This window comes from Cherax quadricarinatus, unplaced genomic scaffold (genome assembly GCF_038502225.1).
Source record: "Cherax quadricarinatus isolate ZL_2023a unplaced genomic scaffold, ASM3850222v1 Contig545, whole genome shotgun sequence".
Taxonomy (NCBI): Eukaryota; Metazoa; Arthropoda; class Malacostraca; order Decapoda; family Parastacidae; genus Cherax; species Cherax quadricarinatus.
In genome coordinates this window covers 27,664-41,519 of record NW_027195571.1, presented here as the reverse complement: position 1 = coordinate 41,519, position 13,856 = coordinate 27,664, and the positions used below count along the sequence as shown (strand labels likewise).

The 13,856-nt window shown below is 38.7% G+C and overlaps 1 protein-coding gene across 1 annotated transcript in view; it reads left to right on the top strand.

Moving 5' to 3' along the window:
- LOC128691334 (uncharacterized) overlaps window positions 1–7,393 on the top strand; it is a 95,349-nt gene extending 87,956 nt beyond the window's left edge. The window contains exon 3 of the mRNA XM_070080507.1: window positions 7,232–7,393. Coding sequence (XP_069936608.1) covers window positions 7,232–7,372 — 141 coding nt within the window. The 3' untranslated portion in view covers window positions 7,373–7,393. The remainder of the gene's footprint in view (window positions 1–7,231) is intronic.
- The last annotated feature ends 6,463 nt before the right edge of the window (window positions 7,394–13,856 follow it).

Below are 13,856 nucleotides of genomic sequence, written 5' to 3'. Positions count from 1 at the left end.
CTCTTTGTTAATAACTAGTGAAGACGTATATACCACCCGTCACTAGTCAAGGCAGGATATACCTGGAGGGCGTTCCAGGGGTCAACGCCCCCGCGACTCTGTCCATGACCAGGTCTTGCGGTGGATCTGGGCCTGATCAACTTGGCTGTTATTGCTTCTGGCCGCACAGCTTTTCATTGGGATATGCTGCACTACCTGCCGAGTCTTTTGCTTTCGTAGGGAGTGATATTCGTGTGCAGATTTGGGACCAATCCAGGATTTTCCAAATGTATATTATCATATATCTTTCCCGCCTGCATTCGAAGAAGTAATGATCAAGTGACTTCAGTCGTTCCCAGTAATTAAGTGCTTTATTGTACTTACACGTTTAATGAAAGTTCTCTCTAAATTCTGCAATTTCGCCTACCATAAAAGGGGTCTTTAGTGTACAGCAATACTCCAACCTAGAAAGAACAAGTGATTTGAAAAGAATCATCATTGGCTTGGCATCCCTAGATTTCAAGGGTTTCATTGTCTGTCCTATTATTTTCCTAGAAGATGTGGTAAGTACATTGTTGTGATCTTTCGCTCTACTGTGTGGTTGTAATTTATTTTATACTCTGAGCCAGTTTTAATTTCCTGGAGTTTTCCATAGCTGAGTAATTGAAAATTGTCTTCATTGAGCTTATCATTTTCTGAGTCCCAATTTAAAGATTTGGTTGATGTCTGCTTGGAGATATGCAGTATCGTCAATGGATGACACTGTCGTCCAAATTCTGGCATCATCAGCAAAGGAGAACACGGTGTTTTGACTTACATCTCTGTCAGTTGGGATGGGATGGTTGTGAGTACTGTGCCTGGTGGAGCAGAGCTTTTCACTGTAGCCTTTTCTGACTTTACTCTGTTTACTATTGCTCTTTGTGGTCTATTTGTTAAAAGGTTATAGATCCATTTACCCACTTTTCCTGTTATTTCTTTATCACGCATTTTGTGTGCTATTACACCGTGATCGCAATTGTTGAAGGCTTTTGCAAAGTCTGTATATACAGCATCGGCATTTTGTTTGTCCTCCAGAGCATCCAAGACCTTGTCATAGTGGTCCAGTAGCTGGGACAGGCAGGAGCGACCTGCTCTAAACCCGTGTTGCTCTGGATTTTGTAACTGATGGATGTCCGAGTGGTTGGCGATCTTGCTTCTTAGAACCCTCTGAAAGAATTTTATGATGTGGGATGTTAGTGCTACCGGTCTGTAATTATTTGCAATTGCTTTATTTTTTTTATTTTTTTTATTTGGACATGATACATAGTTGCACAAAGAAATATAGTGATTGGGTGTACATGCCAAAAGCCCCTTGTATACAGAGCATTATGGACAGGCTTAAAATTAACTTAAGATTAACTAAGCAATGATATATTCAGTGGTAAAAATTACAGTAAACAAATTACAACATGACGTACAAATGAATATTTCAAATAAGCATTAAAGCTGTACAAATTTGTAGCATAACAATGTATAATATAATCGAATCAGATTGAGTAAAATCAATGATTTGTAGTTTAGAAACGAGTCATATGGTCATTAGATGAGTTACTGTGCATTCAAGAGAATGGATAATGTAATTAAAAAAAAACATAGTTTGATAGGGTCATAGGTTATACATTTATGAGATACAGTTATTCAGTATTTATTTAGTTGTGGGTGAGTAAGTGGGTTTTAAGAAGAGTCTTGAATTTATAAACAGACAGTATTTCTTTTATATTCACAGGTAATGAATTCCAGATTTTTTGGGCCTTTTATGTGAAATGAGTTTTTACTTAGTGTGAGATGGACCCGGACAACATCAAAGAGTGATCTGTGCCTTGTGTTATGGTCATGTGTTCTGTTGAGGTTGGTAAGGAGAGGTTTGAGGGGAGGGTTTATATCCGAGTTCGGTGTTCTATGTATGTAGTAGGTACAATAATAAGTATGGATATTTTGTACGGTGAGTAAGTTTAGAGTTTTGAATATTGGTGGAGTGTGCTGCCTGTAGTGGGAATTTGTTATCATTCTGACTGCAGCCTTCGTAGAGTGGGCCTATGTCTGTTGTTTTTAGTGAGTGTGGGATGACCCGTGTGTTCATGCTGCCTCTGAACATGGAGTCCCGCGAGTCTGGGCCTGGGGCAGAGTGCATGACCATGTCATTTATTGCTTTTTTCAAAGTTCTGTGGTGTTAGAATTATATCAGAAATTATTGAATTAACCAAATTTTGAGTCTGCCATTAAAAAAATAATGTAGATTGTCAGCCCTTAGTCTGATTAACGGCTCACTAAATGATGAGTCATATTGGCACGTTAGTATCTCACTCATTTCTTTGATATCTTCTGTCTAAGTCCCATCTAGTGTCAGCAAGAACCCAATACTGGACGTTATTTTTGCTCTAGATTTGACATAAGAAAACTTCTGTGAGTCTTCGCCTGTACAGTGAGCGTCTCTTTCTAATTTACTTCATGTCTTCTTGTCTTCTTTTTTTTCTTAGGGGAATGTGCCTTGAGCAGACCTCAAGTGCCAGAGTTAATTCTTTCTAAGTAAAATTTTTGATTCATGTTGTTTAGTATATCTTCCCAGCATGTTTCATTTAGGACATGGTTAATTTGCTCACTGTATGTTTCTCATATTGAAGTTAAATTTGGTGAAGGAACCATCACAGCTGATCTAATTTTGCTGGTCAGGAGTTCTGCACATACATGTCCGTACTTCAGTTATGTTGTGATCTGAGTGTCTTTGACACTGTTATATTTCGTACCAGATCATCATTATTAGTAAAGATAAGCTCAAGTGTATTTTCCAGTCTTGTTGGCTCTATTATTTGCTGGTTTAAGGTAAATTTGTTGCAGAGATTCAGTAGCTCATATGTGTGTGAATTTTCATCTGAGCTGCCTCCTGGGGTGATCCCGGCATAAACATTGTTTGCCACTTTTCTCCATTTTTAGTGTCTTAAGCTGAAATCACCCAGCAACCAGATATTTAGGGCTGGGGTTGGAAGATTTTCCAGGCAATAGTCAGTTTTCAAAATCTGTCCTTAAATTATTGGAAAAGTTGTGTCAGGTGGCTTGTATACAACCACAATGACAAGGTTTAAGTCTTTAATCTTTACTGTCAATACTTCAACTACATCATTTATGGTGTCCAGTAATTCCGAGCAAATGAGTGACTCTGTGACATATAGGCCAAGTTTCCTCTGTTGTCTGTTCTTTCTGTTGCATCTGAATAAGTTGTATCCTGGGATCCATATTACTTTGTCAAAGTGATCCTTTATGTGGGTCTCTGTGAAAGCTGCAAACACAGAATTTGGCTCTGTGAGGTGATGGTTTTAGATCCTGTATATTTGCAAATGCAAATGTTGTCGTATTCATGGTATGTAAGGAGACTTTATTTGTTGCCGCTGGGAGCGCTTGAGGTTCCTAAACCTGTATTCCCTGGAACGCAGGCGGGAGAGATACATGATTATATACACCTGGAAAATCCTAGAGGGACTAGTACCGAACTTGCACACGAAAATCACTCACTACGAAAGCAAAAGACTTGGCAGACGATGCACCATCCCCCCAATGAAAAGCAGGGGTGTCACTAGCACGTTAAGAGACCATACAATAAGTGTCAGGGGCCCGAGACTGTTCAACTGCCTCCCAGCACACATAAGGGGGATTACCAACAGACCCCTGGCAGTCTTCAAGCTGGCACTGGACAAGCACCTAAAGTCAGTTCCTGATCAGCCGGGCTGTGGCTCGTACGTTGGTTTGCGTGCAGCCAGCAGCAACAGCCTGGTTGATCAGGCTCTGATCCACCAGGAGGCCTGGTCACAGACCGGGCCGCGGGGGCGTTGACCCCCGGAACTCTCTCCAGGTAAACTCCAGGTATACAAGAAAAAGGGTTACTAGCCCCTTCCTCCCAGCATTTTAGTCGCCTCTTACGACGCGCACGATTTATGTAGGAAGAATTCTGTTCCATTTCCTCATGGAGATAAGAAACAAACAAGAACAAGAACTAGCAAGAAAATAGAATTAAACCCAGATGGGTATGTGTATATACATGCATGTGTATGTATGTGTAGTGTTTACCTGGAGTTTACCTGGAGAGAGTTCCGGGGGTCAACGCCCCCGCGGCCCGGTCTGAGACCAGGCCTCCTGGTGGATCAGAGCCTGATCAACCAGGCTGTTGCTGCGGGCTGCACGCAAACCAACATACGAGCCACAGCCCGGCTGATCCGGAACTGACTTTAGGTGCTTGTCCAGTGCCAGCTTGAAGACTGCCAGGGGTCTGTTGGTAATCCCCCTTATGTGTGCTGGGAGGCAGTTGAACAGTCTCGGGCCCCTGACACTTATTGTATGGTCTCTTAACGTGCTAGTGACACCCCTGCTTTTCATTGGGGGGATGGTGCATCGTCTGCCAAGTCTTTTGCTTTCGTAGTGGGTGATTTTCGTGTGCAAGTTCGGTACTAGTCCCTCTAGGATTTTCCAGGTGTATATAATCATGTATCTCTCCCTCCTGCGTTCCAGGGAATACAGGTTTAGGAACCTCATGCGCTCCCAATAATTGAGGTGTTTTATCTCCGTTATGCGCGCCGTGAAAGTTCTCTGTACATTTTCTAGGTCGGCAATTTCACCTGCCTTGAAAGGTGCTGTTAGTGTGCAGCAATATTCCAGCCTAGATAGAACAAGTGACCTGAAGAGTGTCATCATGGGCTTGGCCTCGTGTGACCTAAGTGTAAGTATAAGTAGCAAGATATACCTGGTATCCAGCATGTTTATGAGAAAAAAAACACACCAGCAATCCTACCATCATGTAAAACAATTACAAGTTTCCCCTTTACACTCATTTTTCTAAAAGAAAAACTCACTCCATCACTGTCTTTCCAGAGGCGTGTCAACACTGCAGCTCAAGCTTGTAAATATCCCCATTCCTTCTTCAGATTGTTGGCACTGGCAGTGTACTTCCCACCTCTAGGACTCAAGTCCAGCTAACCGGTTTCCTTAACTACCTTCAAAATGTTCCCATGCTCAGATATCAACAGCAAGTAGTCATAAAAACTATTTATCTCCAATCACTTCTGTCTAATCCTCGTTTTCTGGATGTCTAATCCCTTCTCACACAAAACCTTTATCTTGTCCCTCCAACCTTTTCTAGGATGATCCTACCCCGCCTTCTCTCCACTACAGATGTATACGACCTTCAAGTCATCTTATTTTATTCAAACCTCTCTAAATGATCGAACCCCCTCAACACTCCTCAGCCCTCTAAATAATACTTTTAGAAGCCCCACACATCCTTCTAATCTCCAAGTCACGATTTTTTTTGCAGAATCGTTCACGCCACACATTATCCTCAGACACATCTCTACTACCTGCTTATTACAACATTCACCGTTCATGCTTGACTCATTTAAGAGTCTTGGTACCACTATACTCTCATACATTCCTTCTTATGCTTCCATAGATTACCTTCTTTGTCTCCACAGACTCCTGAGTGCACCACTCACATTCCATATATATATATATATATATATATATATATATATATATATATATATATATATATATATATATATATATATATATATATATATATATATATATATGTAATTAGATGATAGTAAACATGTGATTTCAGAATATGCAAAACAACCACTCTGAAAGAATAGAATAATTCCAAGTGTTTTGTAACTACTCACATTATCAAGGAACAATAAGAGTAATGCATCAAAGGATGGCATATAAAAAGTGTAGCCCACACCTCACTATCACATCCCACAACAAAGCAACACCTGACGCGCGACTCATAAGAAAGAGAACACTGCAGCAGGCCCGCTGGCCCAACTAGACAGGTCCTTCACACAACCCACAAACAAACTATTCTACCCAAGAATTAAGAATTTTAAAATTTATTATTTGTCCAATGTATTATTAAATTCTTCCCAAATTCTATTAATTATAAATGGATCTAATTTATATAAACCAAAGGAAATATTCATATTATTGTCAAAACTGCTTTTTATGAAACAAGATTCAATTATATTCCTGTCGACCATGGACTTGCTTGATACAACTTTCTCAACTTTTTGAAAATCAATTGGATGGTTAAAATCTCTCACATGAATAAATAGAGCATTGGAATCTTGTCCAGTTCTAATGCTATATTTATGTTGTTTTAATCTTCGAAATTTTTACCGGTTTGACCGTAATAAACTTTATCGCAAATTTTACAAGGAATCTTATAGACACATCCATCAGCATTTTGGGGGGAATTCTTTATCAAAAGTTTTTTTTACTGTATCAAGATTTTTAAATTCAACTTTGATATTAAAAGTCTTAAGAAGAGAAGGCATATCAACCAAGTTTTCATGGTAAGGGAGAACCAACATATTTTTAGTTGATTCTAGCAATTTTAAAAGATTTATCAATTACGTTTCTTGGGTATTTCAAATCATTATTATTCCTTGATAATATATAGTCACGAATAGCGCTTATATTTCTATATATTATATATATATATATATATATATATATATATATATATATATATATATATATATATATATATATATATATATATATATATATATATATATATATATATATATATATATATATATATATATGTCGTGCCGAATAGGCAGAACTTGCGATCTTGGCTTAAATAGCAACGCTCATCTTGCCATATAGGACAAGTGAAAATTTGTGTATGCAATAATTTCGCCAAAATCATTCTGAACCTAACGAAAAAAATATATTTCACCGTGTTTGTTTAGTATTAAATTATTGTAAACAAATCTAAAATATATTTAGTTGAGTTAGGCTAAAATAAAATGCTCTTGTTATAATAAGGTTAGGTAAGTTTTCAAAGATTCTTTTGGTGCAAAATTATAAATTTTTATATCAACATTAATGAAAAAAATATATCTTTAAACGTATAAGAGAAAATTTTAGAAAGGACTTAATTTTAAATGAGTTCTTGCTAACTGGCCAGTTTTACATATTCGGCACGACATATATATATATATATAATATATATATATATATATATATATATATATATATATATATATATATATATATATATATATATATATATATATATATGTATATATATATATATAAGTGTGTTTGTGTGTGTTTATTTGGGGTCTCAGTTAAAGTGTGGTTCATTACTAAGCATCAGGTAGACCACCTGCCTCGTTCTCCCATCCACAAGTATTATTTTATTCTTCCTCGGCAGCTGGACATGGAGAACCTGATTCGCCTTAACAGCATCGCTAACATCTCGGAGTTCCTGGGGATGTTTGACTTGCCCCTTCCTGCTGACAGATTATTTAACGAGACCCTCCTTTTAAGGTCTTCATTCTCACCGGGTAAGTGATATTCGTTAGTTCTTATTACACCTGTGCAAAATTTGGTCATTTGCTATGTTATACAATATTGAGATTATTGTTGAACTCGATGTACGGTATTTCGATCTCTCCCTGTCACCGATAAGAGTAACACTTTTTATCACTTATAGCAAAAATTTGGCATCTACCTTTCATTCTTTCACTAAACGGTTGTAGTGAAGAAGATGTATGTAATAAAGGTGTGCGTGTATGTTACAGAAGTGTAAATAAAAATGTTACCGCAGTGTAGGATTGATGCCGTGAGTGGTACTCCAGGTTGCTGGAGTGAGTTGGAGGCTTGTGTTTGCTGTGTGAGTGGTACTCCAGGTTGCTGGAGTGAGCTGCAAGTTTGAGTTTGCTGTGTGAGTGGTACTCCAGGTTGCTGGAGTGAGTTGGAGGCTTGTGTTTGCTGTGTGAGTGGTACTCGAGGTTGCTGGAATGAGCTGGGGGTTTGGGTTTGCTGTGTGAGTGGCACTCGAGGTTGCTGAATCGAGCTGGAGGCTTGTGTTTGCTGTGTGAGTTGTACTCGAGGTTGCTGGAATGAACTTGATGCGTGTGTTTGCTGTGTGAGTGGTACTCCAGGTTGCCGGAGTGAGCTGGAGGCTTGTGTTCGCTGTGTGAGTGGTACTCGAGGTTGTTGGAGTGAGCTGAATGCTTGTGTTTGCTGTGTGAGTGGTATTCGAGGTTGCTGGAGTGAGCTGGAGGCTTGTGTTTGCTGCGTGAGTGGTACTCGAGGTTGCTGGAGTGAGCTGGAGGCTTGTGTTTGCTGCGTGAGTGGTACTCGAGGTTGCTGGAGTGAGCTGGAGACTTGTGATTGCTGTGTGAGTGGCACTCGAGGTTGCTGAATCGAGCTGGAGGCTTGTGTTTGCTGTGTGAGTTGTACTCGAGGTTGCTGGAATGAACTTGATGCTTGTGTTTGCTGTGTGAGTGGTACTCGAGGTTGCTGGAATAAGCTGGAGGCTTGTGTTTGCTGTGTGAGTGGCAGTCGAGGTTGCTGGAATGAACTGAAGGCTTGTGTTTGCTGTGTGAGTGGCACTCGAGGTTCGAGGAGTGAGCTGGATGCTTGTGTTTGCTGTGTGAGTTGTACTCGAGGTTGCTGGAATGAACTTGATGCTTGTGTTTGCTGTGTGAGTGGTACTCGAGGTTGCTGGAATAAGCTGGAGGCTTGTGTTTGCTGTGTGAGTGGCAGTCGAGGTTGCTGAATCGAGCTGGAGGCTTGTGCTTGCTGTGTGAGTGGCACTCGAGGTTCGAGGAGTGAGCTGGATGCTTGTGTTTGCTGTGTGAGTTGTACTCGAGGTTGCTGGAATGAACTTGAGGCTTGTGTTTGCTGTGTGAGTGGTACTCGAGATTACTGGAATAAGCTGTGGGCATGTGTTTGCTGTGTGAGTGGCAGTCGAGGTTGCTGGAGTGAGTTGGAGGCTTGTGTTTGCTGTGTGAGTGGTACTCGAGGTTCGTGGAGTGAGCTGGAGGTTTCTGTTTGCTGTGTGAGTGGTACTCGAGGTTGCTAGAATGAGCTGGAGGCTTGTGTTTGCTGTGTAAATGGTACTCGAGGTTGCCGGAGTGAGCTGGAGGCTTGTGTTTGCTGTGTGAGTGGTACTCGAGGTTGCTGGAGTGAGCTGGAGGCTTGTGTTTTCTGTGTTAGTTAATAAGATGGTTTTAGAAGTAAGCTAAATCTTCACAAGTGTGGCATCAGCTAGAGGTATGGAAGGAAGTTTTTCTTTAATTTACGGGAGAGAGTTTCGGGCTGCGTGGTCACTGTCCCATTACTCGCCTCATTTTTGTTTTTCTGGGAAGGATGTAAATCTGAAATATGTAATCTCTACTTATATATTGCTGTAACTGGTACTTAAAACAGAGCAGATCTTTTCTCTATTACACTAGAGCTGAGGTCTCCTTCAATAATCATTTAAATATTCTCCGTTAAGTAAATGGTCACCAACTCTCCCCTTCACTCCACATACTCACACTACACCATCAGTGAAACAAAGGGCATATATCACAGAGGTAGGATTTAGTACTCTAGGTCTTTAAATGTACTTCTCTTAAAGAACATTTCTGATATATTAAATGTTTTTCATAAAAGAGAATTATCTATATATAAATAATAATGTAGAAAGAGTATTCGATAAATAAGTCAGATACACACAACTGACTGGAGGTCACTGAATTATGTGAAGGTAATAAACGCAGGTAACATATTGAGAGAGTTAATGAATGGAAAATATCGACCTTGTACTCACAGGGTAAGTCCTGAATATTAAGGAGGAAGCAGATTTTCTTATCGTTCTTATCGTAATGTAGCAGAAAGGTTCGCTGTGTACGGTTCATACTACTTTTAAAATCTTCTCTGTCTCTCCTATCTTTCACAAAGAAAAATTATATGTGCGAGGTTTTATGTAATATATTTTATTCACCTTTACCAATATCTTCATGGGTCGTCTCACGTTCTTGACTAATTACACCAGCAAGGTTGTTGACTAATTACACCAACAAGGTTGTTGACTAATTACACCAACAAGGTTGTTGACTAATTACACCAACAACTAATTACACCAACAAGGTTGTTGACTAATTACACCAACAAGGTTGTTGACTAATTACACCAACAAGGTTGTTGACTAATTACACCAACAAGGTTGTTGACTAATTACACCAACAAGGTTGTTGACTAATTACACCAACAAGGTTGTTGACTAATTACACCAACAAGGTTGTTGACTAATTACACCAACAAGGTTGTTGACTAATTACACCAGCAAGGTTGTTGACTAATTACACCAACAAGGTTGTTGACTAATTACACCAACAAGGTTGTTGACTAATTACACCAACAAGGTTGTTGACTAATTACACCAGCAAGGTTGTTGACTAATTACACCAGCAAGGTTGTTGACTAATTACACCAACAAGGTTGTTGACTAATTACACCAACAAGGTTGTTGACTAATTACACCAACAAGGTTGTTGACTAATTACACCAGCAAGGTTGTTGACTAATTACACCAGCAAGGTTGTTGACTAATTACACCAACAAGGTTGTTGACTAATTACACCAACAAGGTTGTTGACTAATTACACCAACAAGGTTGTTGACTAATTACACCAACAAGGTTGTTGACTAATTACACCAGCAAGGTTGTTGACTAATTACACCAACAAGGTTGTTGACTAATTACACCAACAAGGTTGTTGACTAATTACACCAACAAGGTTGTTGACTAATTACACCAACAAGGTTGTTGACTAATTACACCAACAAGGTTGTTGACTAATTACACCAACAAGGTTGTTGACTAATTACACCAACAAGGTTGTTGACTAATTACACCAACAAGGTTGTTGACTAATTACACCAACAAGGTTGTTGACTAATTACACCAACAAGGTTGTTGACTAATTACACCAACAAGGTTGTTGACTAATTACACCAACAAGGTTGTTGACTAATTACACCAACAAGGTTGTTGACTAATTACACCAACAAGGTTGTTGACTAATTACACCAACAAGGTTGTTGACTAATTACACCAACAAGGTTGTTGACTAATTACACCAACAAGGTTGTTGACTAATTACACCAACAAGGTTGTTGACTAATTACACCAACAAGGTTGTTGACTAATTACACCAACAAGGTTGTTGACTAATTACACCAACAAGGTTGTTGACTAATTACACCAACAAGGTTGTTGACTAATTACACCAACAAGGTTGTTGACTAATTACACCAACAAGGTTGTTGACTAATTACACCAACAAGGTTGTTGACTAATTACACCAACAAGGTTGTTGACTAATTACACCAACAAGGTTGTTGACTAATTACACCAACAAGGTTGTTGACTAATTACACCAACAAGGTTGTTGACTAATTACACCAACAAGGTTGTTGACTAATTACACCAACAAGGTTGTTGACTAATTACACCAACAAGGTTGTTGACTAATTACACCAACAAGGTTGTTGACTAATTACACCAACAAGGTTGTTGACTAATTACACCAACAAGGTTGTTGACTAATTACACCAACAAGGTTGTTGACTAATTACACCAACAAGGTTGTTGACTAATTACACCAACAAGGTTGTTGACTAATTACACCAACAAGGTTGTTGACTAATTACACCAACAAGGTTGTTGACTAATTACACCAACAAGGTTGTTGACTAATTACACCAACAAGGTTGTTGACTAATTACACCAACAAGGTTGTTGACTAATTACACCAACAAGGTTGTTGACTAATTACACCAACAAGGTTGTTGACTAATTACACCAACAAGGTTGTTGACTAATTACACCAACAAGGTTGTTGACTAATTACACCAACAAGGTTGTTGACTAATTACACCAACAAGGTTGTTGACTAATTACACCAACAAGGTTGTTGACTAATTACACCAACAAGGTTGTTGACTAATTACACCAACAAGGTTGTTGACTAATTACACCAACAAGGTTGTTGACTAATTACACCAACAAGGTTGTTGACTAATTACACCAACAAGGTTGTTGACTAATTACACCAACAAGGTTGTTGACTAATTACACCAACAAGGTTGTTGACTAATTACACCAACAAGGTTGTTGACTAATTACACCAACAAGGTTGTTGACTAATTACACCAACAAGGTTGTTGACTAATTACACCAACAAGGTTGTTGACTAATTACACCAACAAGGTTGTTGACTAATTACACCAACAAGGTTGTTGACTAATTACACCAACAAGGTTGTTGACTAATTACACCAACAAGGTTGTTGACTAATTACACCAACAAGGTTGTTGACTAATTACACCAACAAGGTTGTTGACTAATTACACCAACAAGGTTGTTGACTAATTACACCAACAAGGTTGTTGACTAATTACACCAACAAGGTTGTTGACTAATTACACCAACAAGGTTGTTGACTAATTACACCAACAAGGTTGTTGACTAATTACACCAACAAGGTTGTTGACTAATTACACCAACAAGGTTGTTGACTAATTACACCAACAAGGTTGTTGACTAATTACACCAACAAGGTTGTTGACTAATTACACCAACAAGGTTGTTGACTAATTACACCAACAAGGTTGTTGACTAATTACACCAACAAGGTTGTTGACTAATTACACCAACAAGGTTGTTGACTAATTACACCAACAAGGTTGTTGACTAATTACACCAACAAGGTTGTTGACTAATTACACCAACAAGGTTGTTGACTAATTACACCAACAAGGTTGTTGACTAATTACACCAACAAGGTTGTTGACTAATTACACCAACAAGGTTGTTGACTAATTACACCAACAAGGTTGTTGACTAATTACACCAACAAGGTTGTTGACTAATTACACCAACAAGGTTGTTGACTAATTACACCAACAAGGTTGTTGACTAATTACACCAACAAGGTTGTTGACTAATTACACCAACAAGGTTGTTGACTAATTACACCAACAAGGTTGTTGACTAATTACACCAACAAGGTTGTTGACTAATTACACCAACAAGGTTGTTGACTAATTACACCAACAAGGTTGTTGACTAATTACACCAACAAGGTTGTTGACTAATTACACCAACAAGGTTGTTGACTAATTACACCAACAAGGTTGTTGACTAATTACACCAACAAGGTTGTTGACTAATTACACCAACAAGGTTGTTGACTAATTACACCAACAAGGTTGTTGACTAATTACACCAACAAGGTTGTTGACTAATTACACCAACAAGGTTGTTGACTAATTACACCAACAAGGTTGTTGACTAATTACACCAACAAGGTTGTTGACTAATTACACCAACAAGGTTGTTGACTAATTACACCAACAAGGTTGTTGACTAATTACACCAACAAGGTTGTTGACTAATTACACCAACAAGGTTGTTGACTAATTACACCAACAAGGTTGTTGACTAATTACACCAACAAGGTTGTTGACTAATTACACCAACAAGGTTGTTGACTAATTACACCAACAAGGTTGTTGACTAATTACACCAACAAGGTTGTTGACTAATTACACCAACAAGGTTGTTGACTAATTACACCAACAAGGTTGTTGACTAATTACACCAACAAGGTTGTTGACTAATTACACCAACAAGGTTGTTGACTAATTACACCAACAAGGTTGTTGACTAATTACACCAACAAGGTTGTTGACTAATTACACCAACAAGGTTGTTGACTAATTACACCAACAAGGTTGTTGACTAATTACACCAACAAGGTTGTTGACTAATTACACCAACAAGGTTGTTGACTAATTACACCAACAAGGTTGTTGACTAATTACACCAACAAGGTTGTTGACTAATTACACCAACAAGGTTGTTGACTAATTACACCAACAAGGTTGTTGACTAATTACACCAACAAGGTTGTTGACTAATTACACCAACAAGGTTGTTGACTAATTACACCAACAAGGTTGTTGACTAATTACACCAACAAGGTTGTTGACTAATT